General features: G+C 36.3%; 1 protein-coding gene across 1 annotated transcript in view; it reads right to left on the bottom strand.

The window, feature by feature from the left end:
• Window positions 1-14,434, bottom strand: part of vps8 (VPS8 subunit of CORVET complex) — a 740,642-nt gene that overhangs the window by 371,186 nt on the left and 355,022 nt on the right. The window contains exons 35-36 of the mRNA XM_039755059.1: window positions 8,584-8,673; window positions 542-588 (exon numbers count right to left, since the gene is read on the bottom strand). Coding sequence (XP_039610993.1) covers window positions 542-588; window positions 8,584-8,673 — 137 coding nt within the window. The remainder of the gene's footprint in view (window positions 1-541; window positions 589-8,583; window positions 8,674-14,434) is intronic.

Raw genomic sequence — 14,434 nt, 5'->3', positions numbered from 1 at the left:
TATCAAAATTATACTAAGCTGATTGGCAAATTTAAACAAACTTAATTTACTCTAGCTCCAGTAGGCCTTATAGTAGTCTTTACAAGGGTCTTTATCAGTTTTATCTTCTTCAGTGCTGATGCTAATTCTTTAATAAAACTGAAATTAGACCACTCATTTTAGTTCAATGTAATTACTACTGCAGAGTTATAAAGTATTTCTCTGATCTTAACCTCATTAACTGAAAGCATAGTCTGAATTTCTCTAGAGTGAGGTAATGCAGAAACACTGTATCCCTTGAAATAAAATGGGTAAGTGTAAACAAAACACACAGTTTGTTTACCTCACAAATATGGTTTCTACAGAAATATTCAAGTATCCTAATCTCAGGTCTTATTGACATCACCTTAACTGTTTTCTACTTGCAAATAAAAGTCGTTATTATTATCACTATTTTTTCTAATCAGAAAATGTGCAGATTTTAAAAAATGCATGCATTAATAGGTACATGTAAATGAGGAAATATTTTATTCAAAAATAGTAATCAAAAAAGTCACCTTACCTTGGATCAAGCAGATACCTCAGAAACTGCAATCTCAAAAAATTTTCCTATGGATTATAAACAAATGTGAATGCACATTAGTTCTAATTTTTGCAACCGTAATATTAAAACATATTATTTTCATCAAAAACTAATGTTTCTTTAAGAAGTAAGGTTTAATTTACCATCACTAATTCATTATTCAATACGTTTGCCTATCAGCATAAAGCTAAATTATTAATAAAATGTGAAAAAAAGAAGCCTAGAAAAACTACATAATACATTTCATGATAAACAGAAATTAATGATATAAAAAGACTACTACAAGTTACATAATAAGAAACATGGGTTTATTTTTAACATTTGTCTATTAATGCATAATTCTCTGATTTAATAAAGCTGGAAAGTGGTGGAGAAGTGTCTACTACTCATTTCTCACTATTGCCACAAAATCTGTTAACTTCCTTAGCATTATGTTTACCCAAGAAAAACAAGCTAAAAATATTCAGTTTTCTTCAACAAGAAAAATGCTATTACGTGACACAGACACAAGTATCAAAATATCAACATAAATACAGCAGTAAAGGTATTACTGATGTATTTTGAGAGAGCCACCAATGCACAACCAATGTCACAATCGGAACTGTAGAAGTGCTTCATTGTGAACTTTATATTTTTTTCTGTTGCTTGGACATGAGAGGGTAAATTGTCAGTGCCTGACCTGCACAATCGGCACACTCTTTGTGGTACTGCAGGCTACCACAGCTCAAGGCTTACTAAGTTCCATATTTCCCCTGACATCAACATTGACAACTGCTGCACCGTGAACAGTGCTAAGGCGAAAAGTGTCTTGATTGTCCTTACAAAACTGCTATTATTTTGTTTTTTTGTTATGCAGCTAGTGTTGCAAAATGCTAAAGCATCACTCAACCAAATTGTCCAGGCATATAACAACAGTTTTGTCGCACAGTGCTGTATCATGCATCTGTTTCACTTTATGTGATAGCATCTAATGACCAATTCCCATTGTCAGCACTATCACTCAATTCAAGCAATGGTTCAGTTTCAGTTCGTTTTAACACTGCCTTTAAAGCTTTTCATTTGCCTCAGTGTTTTCAGTTAGAGTGCCCCCACTCGTGAATATTTTTGAGCTACCATAAAGGGGCAAAGCACATAGAAATATTTATGATTATTTTGCAGCAAAATTGCTATTTCATCCACTAGACGGCAGCAGAATACTGTCCCAAGCATTAGTCAGGCTTAAAAACTGTCTTGACTAGTGGTTAACCACAACTGTACAGAATTCAAAGTCAAGCCCAAGGCTAATGTCAAGGAGGCTAAGAAAATGAGAATTTAGAACAAACATTATTGTATTAAGGAATTATCTAAAAAGCTGAGGAGATTTTCCAAAGAATTCTATTTTATATTCCACAAAAAAAAATCTCCTTTCTCTTGTCTGCGACCTTTGTGGATTTTTATTATTTTCTTTGCAACAGTAATCTTAATACATCTTTGATATCTCTTTAAACGGGAACAAATTTAGTTGTAATGTCCACTAAACTGGAACAAGCTTAGTTGTAAAGTCACCTACTACTAAATGATAAAGATAATAAAGCTGGAAAATCTTAAAGCAAAATAACACTACTTGGTAGATGTCCAAAAATTCTAAAACTAGACCGAACCATTATGATATAAAAGGAAAATCTCATTGACAGGTATGTCTGGGATGATGTCAAAATTGTTTTTAATATATGTTTGATAATGTCTAAACAACATCAACAACATTTACTTAAGGCTAGTAAAAGTGACCATTATGACAATGCATTGATCTAAGATGTGTTAGTTTTTATCCCCAGTTGTTAAATAGGTGTGTAATAGTCAAGGCTTATTTCATCCCAGCACACTATTCATGATTCCATTCTAAAACCCATAAATATTTGAAATATATATATCATACTAGGGGGATCCCCCTATTCGCTTTGCTCGCCAACCACCCCGGCCTGCGCTACATGCCAGCCACTTTGCGTCTCTGCCACTCACGTTGTGAAGAGGGGAGCTGAACACACCCCCAAGGAGATGTGGTTACTCATCCAAAACCCCCTCTTAAATGGTGATACAATGGGAAGCAAATTTTTTTTAACCTCCTCTTTGCTTTATCAGCTGCTGGATTGCTGCTGCCGTGCCGCGTGATCTGCATCTCACGCAGTGTTTCAAACATTTAAAAGCCTGTACAGCAGCTGTCCTACTCTTTGTCTTTTATTTCCAGCCCTGTGCTTGGTTAAATCTCTTCGCACAAAGCCTTGTCTCGCAGAACGAGAGTTCTTGATATTTTTTAGTTTATAATTTAAAAACAACAACTAACAACATCATATTAAAGTTTGATAAATTCTGTAAATAATGATACCAAACATATATATGTAGGTTTTAAAATGAGCTTGATTTAAAGTGTGACATAAAAACGTGACATCAAATCGTTGCACTTTTAGGCTTAGGATTTTATATATAGAGTAGATAATTATACATTTGGGATTAATAATGTTTATCTAATTGAGTCTAATCACTGCAGGTGACTCCAGAAGGAGTCACATATTTTTATCTAAAGCTACTCAGTGTTAATAATTCTAATTTATCACAATTGGTGCTGAGTCTTATTGTCAGTTGACAGCTGGAACTTAAGAACTGACGCTGATTGATAAACATTCACTTCTTCTGTAATAAATAATGCAATTGTCTAGCTACATGCTAAAGTTATCTTATCACTGGAAGATCTGGGTGGACATAAACTGTACAGGCAATGTGAAAGAACCTGACGAGTAAGGCGATGTGGAATGGAAGAATGTACGACTTGGCAACATTTCTAATGAACTTTTCTACTTCAATGTATTTGGGAGGAATTCACTATCCATGCTGACTGAGCAGACAAATTCTAGTTCTCAGGGTACAAGATTGTTTCATGAGAGTTGCAGTAAAGTACATCTGTATTCTTATTCTTCTATAAGAAGTTTTTTAAAGATTGAATTTTCTACCAAAAAATCAATTTAAGAAGCGTTTCTTGCTGCAGTATATTTTCAAAAGAAATCCGTAATGTCTAGCTTATATACTGTAAAAAATGTTATTGCCTTTGGTAAGACATATAAATCATCAAATGTAATATTTTATTCTGTGTGCCCAATGAGGTCTTTATTCAGGAACTCCATGTTGAAATGTATTGCATTGTTCTTAAAATCAGCCCTAAGGCAACCATCCTTGTCCTGACAGAAGCATATGAATTTGCTATATGCAACCATGTATTTACTGTAATAAAGGCAACTTTTGCTGCAGTAAAAGTTTCTAATGCTTTATATACTTGTGTAGTTATGTTCCTTAATACAACAAAATCAAATGTGCAGAGTTTCAACAGACAAAACAAAAACTTTAGAAATCAGTTGCACCAGCTCTCCTGGATTAAGATTGAGCTCCTATACAGTTGAAGCCAGATGTTAATGTGCACTTAGAGTGAATTATTTAAAACTCACTTTTTAACCCTTCAGCAGAATTTATACTAAAAAACTATAAATTTGGCATATCATTGTGCAGGGTAAAATTCATTTCATCCAACAATATTCACGGATAGATTATTTCACAATTCCAGTGGGTCACAAGTTTACAAACACTTTGTTAACTGTCCTTTTGAAACAGCTTGGGAAATTCCTGAAAAAGATGTCAAACCTTTAGACAATTAAACAGTTAGCTTCAGAAAGTCAATTACCCTAATTGGAGTCAACATGTGGATGTATGTTAAGGCCTACCATCAAACTCACTGCCTCTTCACTTGGCATAATGGGAAAATCAAAAAAAATCAGCAAAGCCTCAGAAAACAAAATTGCAGACATCCACAGATGTGGTTCAATGCCTTTCCAAATGCCTGAAGGTTCCACATTCATCTTTACAAACAATAATATGCATGTATAAACGCCATGGGACCACACAGCCTTTATCCGCTGAAGAACGGACAAATTCTGTCTCCTGGAAAAGAATGTACTTCGGCATGAAAAGTGCACATCAATACCAGAACACCAGCAAAGGACCTTGAAGATGCTGGAGGAAACAGGTAGACAAATATCTATATCCTGTGGTAGAAATTTAATATCTTATTAAAGAAAGAAATATCCTCTAACATGATAAATCAGTAATCACACATGAGAAAATCTGTTCATTATATTTTTTAATTACTCCTAAACAAAATGCCTTGGATGGACCATTCTGACCATGGTGTAATGGACTACTTTTGAAAAATGGCCCTATTCCTGACATTATACAAACCAAGAATCAATAATATGACCATACAACATATTAGTTCTTCCTACCTAAAACCATTACTACAGAATTATATTCAGCTCAAACAGACAGATAAGAATATAAGAACCATTTTGGTGAGAAGCCCATTAAGCACAACATAGCATTTCAATTCATATTCACCTAACTCTACACAATATCATCAAGTCAAGCACCATTATCCTAATTGGTAATTTATTCCATGTATCTTTGGTTCTGTGTGATGTTAAGTGTCCAAACATCTTTTAAAAATTTATCCTAACATCTGAGCCCCTGTGTTACTGCTGAAGTAGCCCCTTTAAAGTTATTACCAGCTTTCACTGTACAAATCCCCTTCAGAATTCTGCAAACTTCTATCATGTCACTTCTTATCTTCTACTAAATTTCTTGCATCCACCCTGCAGTCCCAGAATAAGTCTAGTTGCTTGTCATTAGACTTTCTCAAGTGAACTCAACTTTCCAAAATTATTTGTGTTAGGTTAACTGGTCTTCTGTAAGTGCAGGTGTGTATATGAGTGGGTCCAATATTGAATTTATAACTCTTTGGGTTAATTAATAAAACTTAAAAACAGGCTCAAAGACAGATGATTTTACCATGTCAAAAAAATAAATAGCATTTTATTAACATGACAGAGTTTCTCTGCTGATGCAAAACAAAGGGAAATCACATATAGGAGTACGTGATCGTCCTTCTACCTGAAGTGTGTGGCAAGCAGCTGGGGGTGGTACCCAGCCGGGATGCCCGGAAGGACCGGAAGAGGAATTATGCCTCCAGACCATAAGGGGGCGTCCGCCCTGGTGGCTTTGGGGACCACGGGAACAGAGCTCAGAAAAACAGGCTTTTTGATGACTTGTTGGAAACCCATAAACCAAAAGCACCATATATGTTCAGGGTTTCCCAAGATGCAGGCATCAATTTCACTTTTGTACTGTAAATCACTCTGTTTAAAATGTGAAAATTACATTAGACACCTTATGTGGAATGCACTGCAAATTCAGATAATGCCACTGTCCATTATCAAACCTGATAAATTCAGTAAAAATCATTGAACATTCTTCAGTAAAATAATGTAGGTGAAAAACTGCAGATAAATCGCACCACCACTACCTACTCCAAGCATCATGATCCAACAATGATGGATGGATTAAAAGGCAGAAGTCTACGTGACCATCATCTTCAAATCCTTCTGTGAGAACTCTAAATCCAAAGAGGACTGTTTCATTTATGTTAGGTAGTATGCCCAGAGGGGACTGAGCAGTCTAATGGTCTGGAATCCCTACAGATTTTATTTTTTTCTCCAGCCGTCTGGAGTTTTTTGTTTTTTCTGTCCACCCTGGCCATTGGACCTTACTCTTGTTCTATGTTAATTAATGTTGACTTATTTTACTTTCTTACTGTGTCCTTTATTTTTCTTTTCTTTATTATGTAAAGCACTTTGAGCTACTGTTTGTATGAAAATGTGCTATATAAATAAATGTTGTTGTTGTTGTTGTAATTTCTCTATAGACAAAATTTTCACCACATTGTGAAAGTCATTATTTCTCTTCATTTTGTGATGTGCTGCTTCTCATTTGCTGGTGGTAAACACCACTGAATTCAAGAAGCCTGCAAGGAGGAGTAGGATTTTGGTGGGAGTTGTTGCATTTATCACCTTTGTAGTAGATAAGCTTTCACCTTGTTTGCAAAATAAAGAAGCACATATGATGAAAGAACTTCATGCTATGAGTTTCAATGACAACAGAAACTTGTAAATGCAATCTAAATCTGAACTTTTTCTACCTATTTTTCCACCCAACACTAAAGAACAACTTATTTCTAGGTTTTTCTTTTTTACATAAAGATTTTTAGAGGCCATAATCTCAAACTTACTTTAAGTGTTTAAGCACTTACATTTCAATAAATGTTGTTCCTCTCCATTAAACAATTTGCGAACCCCAGTAATCAAGTATCAGGACCAAATGGAATCCTTCATATAGCATTCAAGGCTCAAGGCAACTATAGTAGTTACTTTTGAGTGAATTTTAGAATGCAATTTTAAGAGGGATATAAATGGTTTCAATAAAAATTAAACTTGTTTTTATATTTGGGTTAAATGATTTAACAATGGTATTAAAAACACCACCATAATAGATTGTTAAATTGTTTGGGTTAGTAAAGCTTTGGTGGTGCTCTGAGCTACGAACTGCAGTTTTGTAGATGCTAGCTTCATTACTAAATGCACAGTCATCTGCCGGGAACCAGGTTGTTTCACACAGATGGACATATGGACTAGACGTGGACAATTACACCAAGTGCTTTTCTCGTGATATTTTTAAAACACCTAATAACTTATAATTCACAATTAAAGATGCACTTGAGAAAATTTACTAGTATTAATGGCATTGGTGATAAACTGGCACGACACTATTAGGTAAATTATAAGTAAATTATACCTAATCCCCCCATGCGTATGCTTTAACCCAAGCAAAAAGGGCTTTGTTAAGAGTCTACAGTTGTGTTAAGAACATGGACAGATTTATATTTCTACATTAAACTATTTCACTTTTATTGCTGTTGGTTTCACTTTATAACTCAAAGTAGCTACCTTTTTAGCCTAATGTTTTTCAAACAAAAAAGAAAAATCTTTTTATTAATACAGGCTTTTTGAAACTGTAGACTGCTTATATAAAAACTTTTTTAATTTTGCAGAAAGGAAATATTGTAACTATATATATATATATATATATTATATATATAAAAATACAAAGGAACTAATTTACAAAGGAGATTGCAGGACCCTTAAGGAAATTTAAATAACTAATGAACAGAGGAAGTAACATTGAAAGTACACTCTCTGGTGGACTAATAATTTAGGACCCAAATACATTTGTTCATTCGTTCTGTATTGTACGAATAATTTTTAACTTAAATGCATATATTTGTTACCCAAGAAATTTATGGTGGTTTTAGTTAAAATGGTCAGATAAGCTTTTAACTTAATGGTAAAACTGACAATAAGATATTGTACAGCAATTGATTACCAGGATAGTTAGCCAACCAGAAGTGTGTAATGTCAAATTTTCCAAAATTCCAAGTAATTGGAATGTGTTAGATGCACCCAAATCAGATATACAACCCAAAAGTCAATACTCAGTAACTAAGATATCGATCAGAATATAATATAGCACATTACACAAATGACTATTTTATACTGCAGAAAAGAAACTAGTTTGTAATGAATAATTACTAGGAACGTTAATTAGAATCTAATATAGAAAGCTCAATGTACAGTAGGTGTGAGTATGTGTTGTGTGTTTGTTTGCTCTTTATACAAATCCACACCCTTGATCCAATATCAACAAAAGTTTGCATACATATCCCAATTTGTCAAGAAGCGACACTAGATTACTTTATTTTCCTTTTTACTATAGTAAATTTTAAGGAGAGAGCCCTTTTCCAAATATTAAGCCCTGAATTTAATTAAATTTTATTTCATTTGTCACTTGGAGGGTAAACTAAAACAATCACCTGAGGGTAACTGGTGATGGGTTCCTTTATACTACAGTGAATTTTAAGGAGAGTATTTTTTGATGGATTTTGAACCCTGAAATAAATTAATTTGCATCTGGAATTGTACACTTTAAAAACCGCCATTTACAGAAGTTGGGTAGTTCCGTCTTAAAATGACTTAGCTGAGGAATGCTAGCTGCTGCTCCTGCTAGTGTAATACAAGATGAAATAATATCACTTTAATTACTACAATGTTTACCTCAAGTTTGTCAATAATACTTGGAATTTCAGATTCAAAATGAATAGCAACTAGATCAGCTGCTTTGGTAGGATCGATCAATGCCAGCTCCTAGAAGAGAAAAAAAATATATATATATGAAAACTGAAAGTTACAAATAAATTATTAATTAATAACATGCCATTGTTAAACATTTCTACACTAAGACATCAACTTCTGTAAAATTTGCACCAAACAATATGAAACCACTATTATGTACACTTAATGCCAGATTACAAACAAAACATCAATTTAAAAAAAAAAAAAAACAATAATTGGAATTACTGTATTTCCAAGGCATGCTTTTATAATGCAAGAAAAGATAAAATTGATGAAAAATATAATTAGTGTCCTCTTTTACTGTTATTTCATACAAGATTTTACATATTGATTTTTGTAAACTTTCACCACTTTGACACAAGCTGGAAAATGAAGGTAAAATAGGTGTTAGAATGGAAGTTCCATGTCTACAATTACTTTCTAGTTTCAAGCAGTTGTCATTTGGGGCAAACCATTTTTCTTTTTCTGAGCTTAACATCAATACATTACAGACTAGTGCCTTAACACATTATTTAAATGCTTTGTATAGAAACCCTTCTTTGAATCTACCTGTTAAAATGTAAAGAGAAGTGAAATGCTAATCCACTCCCAATCCCTATGTTTGAAATGTATGTGTATACAGTGATCCCAAGCTATATCGCGCTTCGACTTTCACGGCTTCACTCCATCGCGGATTTTAAATGTAAGCATATTTAAATATATATCGTGGATTTTTCGCTGGTTCACGGATTTCTGCGGACAATGGGTCTTTTAATTTATGGTATATGCTTCCTCAGTTGGTTTGCCCAGTTGATTTCATACAAGGGACGCTATCGGCAGATGGCTGAGAAGCTACCCAAATCAGAGCACGTATTACGTATTAAATAAAACTCCTCAATGATACACGATATGCTTCCCGCGCGGTGCTTCTCATACTTCAAAGCCCGAACAGCACGTATTGATTTTTGATTGTTTGCTTTTCTCTGTCTCTCTCACTCTCTCTGACATTCTCTGCTCCTGACTGAGGGGCTGTTCACAGAGGGGCTGTTCGAACACTGGCCTAGAGGATACGGACGCTCCTCTAAAAAATGCTGAAAGACTACATTCACATTGCTCCCTTCCTTGCAGCTGCTTTTTCCGGCAGTGCTTCACATACTTAAAGGCCCAAACAGCCCTATTGATTTTTGATTGTTTGTTTTCTCTCACTCTCTCTGACATTCTCTGCTCCTGACGTGCACTCTTTTGAAGAGGAAGATATGTTTGCATTCTTTAAATTGTGAGACGGAACTGCCATCTCTGTCTTGTCATGGAACACAGTTTAAACTTTTTACTAAAGGGTGTTATTTCATGTCTAGAGGGCTCTAATAATGTTAAATGTATTTAGAAGGTTGTAAACAGGTTTTCTATGCTCCAACTGCGAAAATATTCGATTTATAAATAAGGAATCCTACTTCGCGGAAATTTATTTATCACGGTAGAGTCTGGAACGGATTAACCGCGATAAACGAGTGTTTACTGTATATTAAAAAAAAAAAAAGTTAAAAGAAGTACATTGTTTCCAAAACTGTTGAATATATAGACCACAGGTCACTAACAGGCAGACCGCGGTCCAGGTCCGGACCCAGACATATCATTGAGTTTTATTTAGTATTAGCAAAGATTACATTTTTACCGGCGACTCTTTTCTGACAGTGTTTCTACACCACTACTCAGTGAAAGGGACCTCCCTATATGTCTCTGATCGGCCAATACTGCCTTCGTGGGTTCAAGTTGGCTGGGTTTAAGCATGAAGACTGATATTGGTCAAAGTGAAGGCAAGAATGTCAGCCAATCACAAGCACAGTAGGACGGGCCTTCACTGAATAGAGGAGTGGAAAAACTGCATTCTAAGTGAAAGCAGCTGGCACTCTTGTGGCAGCAGCATTGACATGGAGAAAAAAATATACAGGAGTGAGAAGACTAGAGACAGGAGCGACGAAATAGTCAATGTGCCATGGCTTTTGCTAAACGGCAGAAGCTTGACACTGAAAATCGGGCTTTTAATCCAGAATGAACCGAGGCGTTTATGTTCATACTTCCCGTAGGAAGCTTGAAACTGCTGTGTCTCATCTGCTCTGAGACGGTGGCAGTGGTTAAAAGCGGGAATCTGGAACACTACTACGACACTAAGCACAAAATTACATTTGAGGAAAGTTACCCACTAAATTCGCCAGTTAGGCTACAGAAAACAAGCGATCTTAAAGCCAACTAACGATCAGTCAACAAGGATTTTAACACATTCGTTTACTGGTAACAACTCGCTAACGAGTCTTCCCTCAGAGATGCATGGATTTTGGGAAGTCACAAAAAAAACATTCAGTGATGACAATCTTCACACATGCTTGAGGATGGCACTGACACCATTTCAGCCCAGATTTAAAATCCTGCCACACCAAGCAAGAGCTCATTTCTCTCACTGAACAAGAGAAAGTAGGCAGTGGGATATGAGGGAAAGAAGAAGGGGAAGATAGGTTCAGTTATTTAAAGATGTTCAGATTTACTGTGAAACTGGTTATGCCAGTTCAGTTGTGCACATATTAAAAACTCATATATTTTATTTTTATATGAGGCCAAGTCTTTTTTTTTTGTTGAAACATTAAAACTTATTATTACTATGAAAGTACTTATTATAATTCTCAGTTGAGTGTCAAAGTTACCTTGCTTTTACTTACTTTTACTGTTATTTATTTTTTTCTTATTTTATTGTATGTAGCCCTCAACAAATATTGTTGAAACGACATTGAACTTTCTTTGTTTGAGTCATTGACTTCACACAGTGCAGTTGTTGATATAATGGCAATGTTAATTCAAAATATATAAATTAATTGTAATGTAAAAATTATAATGCAACTTAAACATGATGATGCTGCGGACCTGTACATAAGGAAATTTTCTCTATCTGGACTTCCTTAAATCATAATTGACTACCCCTATTACATTCCATCAAGCATAAACAGATATGGAGAAGTTTTAATAAAAAAAATTTAAACATGATTTTAAGCAGGGTTTTACAAACGTTGTTGAGGGCGGAGCAACAGAAAGAGATTAGCCAATTAAATAAAATGATGGTGGAAATCCAGGCTCTAAAGGTCCAGGTAGGGTAGCAACAGACACGGCTCGTTGAGTCAGAGATATGTAATCAAACCCGTGCCTCTCTCCAACAAAGATTGTTGGATCCATCCCAGTTGTTGCATCCGTTACACCCCGATGACAATATTGAGAACTTTTTTTTTTTGTACTTAAATGCAGTGCTGCCCGTCACCACTGGGAGCATGTGGAATGAGTACATGTACTGGGGCCGTTTTGAAGGGGACTGGCACAGTAGGCCTCTTATGACCTCGATGAGCAGGCTGCCCGTGAATATGACCAAGAAAAAGTAGAGCTGCTGCTATTGTATGGCATCAGGCCAGACTAGCAGGCACGGGCATACTGGGAATGGTGTTCTGAACATGAGGGGCCAGTGCGCTCCCAAGTGTTTAATCTATAAGGCTATGAGTTGGGCGCTGGTTGAGAAATAAACACCCCAAAAAAGATCATAGAAAAAGTAGCCTGTGATTACTTGATGAATGCCCTCCCCAAATTTCTCACCCAGCCAGTCCATAGGCTAAATAGAAATAACATTGAGGATCTAGTAGCAGCACTCAAGTAATAGCGTGCAGCTTCACCAGTCGAGGACTCAGAATGGTCTGCTGATTACCGTAAATTCCCAACAGAACGTGTCACTACTTCTGAGCATACGTGCAGAACCACAGATCTGGCAGTCCGACCACAGAGGACACACAGTCTTCTCATGCTGCTACAAATGTGGGGAGATGGGCATCAGCAGAAGTGTGATCATGTGGCAACTCAGAGTGACATGGGTGATGCAACTCCATCTCTCACTGGTATCTCTATAGAGACTGATGACAAAGCGTTGCAGTGCATCGCTCTGCCCACTGAGGTTGCTCCAGATCCACTCACTACTTTACATTTTCAATTTAGGTAAACACTTAACAAGAATCCGGTCATCCAGATTGTCGGTAACACACGTCGTATCCCATGCCTCTGGGGCCCCACTTTGTGTTTAATAATCACTTTTATATATTTCTCTTCTGGTTCGTCCTGATTCCTCTTCAAACCCGGTTCCCCCCACACGCAGCCCATATGGCATTTCTCGATTCCTATTCCTCCTCTTCCAAACCCTTCCCCACGCTGCCTGCGGCCTCCCATACACCCGCACGCCGCTTTTCTCAATTCCTATTCCTCCTTCGGAATACCGCGTTCCCCGCTACTCTCTCATGACCCCATTGGTGTCACGTCACCGCCTGATATCTAGCCTGACCACGTGACCTTTCACTTCGGCCATGTGTGTGCCTGGGAGTCTTTTCCGTAGCCTGCTACAGGAAGGTACTCTCTCGACTATTGGCATTGGTTTCGTTCCTTGCTATTTTCGTTATACTGCGACGGTTGTTTCCTAAGCTTTTGTTATAAGATGAACTATAGTATCTTCTCTGTTGATGGGTTTTTGTACAACATCATCTGTATTCTGGGATCCAGCAATTGCCTGTTCCTATCAGTGGGTTATTTCTTGACACACACGGTTGACGAAGGCAATGCACTCTCACTACAACATAGGGAAAACTGATCGCTATCCAAAATTCTGAAACAATCTTCATTCCCAAAATCTCTCTCCTTCCTTCCGACACCAATCTCCCTTTTAAATTTAAATGCACACAATTCCCATTCAGACTTGCCTTCTCCACGACTATCAACAAGTCCCAAGGACAAACGTTTGCAAAGATTTGTGTTAATCTACAACAACCAGCCTTCAGCCAGTCAGTTGTATGTGGCTTTTTCGAGGGTTAGATCTTTCGACTCATTATCTGTCATCTCCAGCAAAACACCTATTCACAACTGCATCTTTCAAGAAGTATTTCTTTCTTCTTATTTTCTGAATTTCTTTCTCACTGTTTTCTGTTTCTATTCTTACAACACCGTATGCTACGGCGGGCATCGGCTAGTGATTTATTATATCATGTAGCAGACTATTTGGGTGAGGTGAGGTCGTTGCTGCTAGTACCACGAGCCTTCTGTTAGCAAGTTTGCAAACAAGCTCATGCCCACCTCCTAAGTGCCCATCTGGGAACCAAGAAGACCTTAAGAGTGGATTACGTTAAATGTTTTCATCATATTGTTTTGTGCTTTGTGGCATATACTTTTTGTGTTCTTTAGAAACTAGCTGCAAGCAGATACTCTCAATTTGCTAAATAAGACGAAGTGAGTGAAGTAAGCCAGGGCTTACATGATATGTATGTAAATCAATAAACACAGTAAAGTAAACATGTATGATATGTGGCTGACAGTGAAGTAATTACATTATTATACATCATAAACTTATATTGAAAAGCTTTATAAATAATAACATTTGGTATCGTCAATAGAAAATCTTTCCTTTGGACACTTTACTTCACAAACTGGCATTTGCTTTTTACTAGAGAGAGACTGACTCTTAACCCCAAATCAGTAATATTCTTCCTTTTTCAAACGGCTGCTTCTTGGATTTAGATACGAGTATCAATGGATCATTAAAAAGAATTTTAAGAACTGGTCATTCACTTCACCTCAATTCAGGAACAGGATGAAATTATGTAATCTGACCAAATTCACACAGTCTGGGAGATGGGCTATGGTAGATGGGGGATTTACTTTGTTTTTAGGATTTTATTTACTCCATCCTTCCGTTTTCTCCCAGCACAGTTTTTATGAATATTCTACA

The sequence above is a fragment of the Polypterus senegalus genome, chromosome 6 (assembly GCF_016835505.1).
Source record: "Polypterus senegalus isolate Bchr_013 chromosome 6, ASM1683550v1, whole genome shotgun sequence".
NCBI classification, from domain to species: domain Eukaryota; kingdom Metazoa; phylum Chordata; class Cladistia; order Polypteriformes; family Polypteridae; genus Polypterus; species Polypterus senegalus.
The sequence above is the reverse complement of the archived record's forward strand: the minus strand, read 5'-3'. Positions and strand labels throughout refer to the sequence as shown.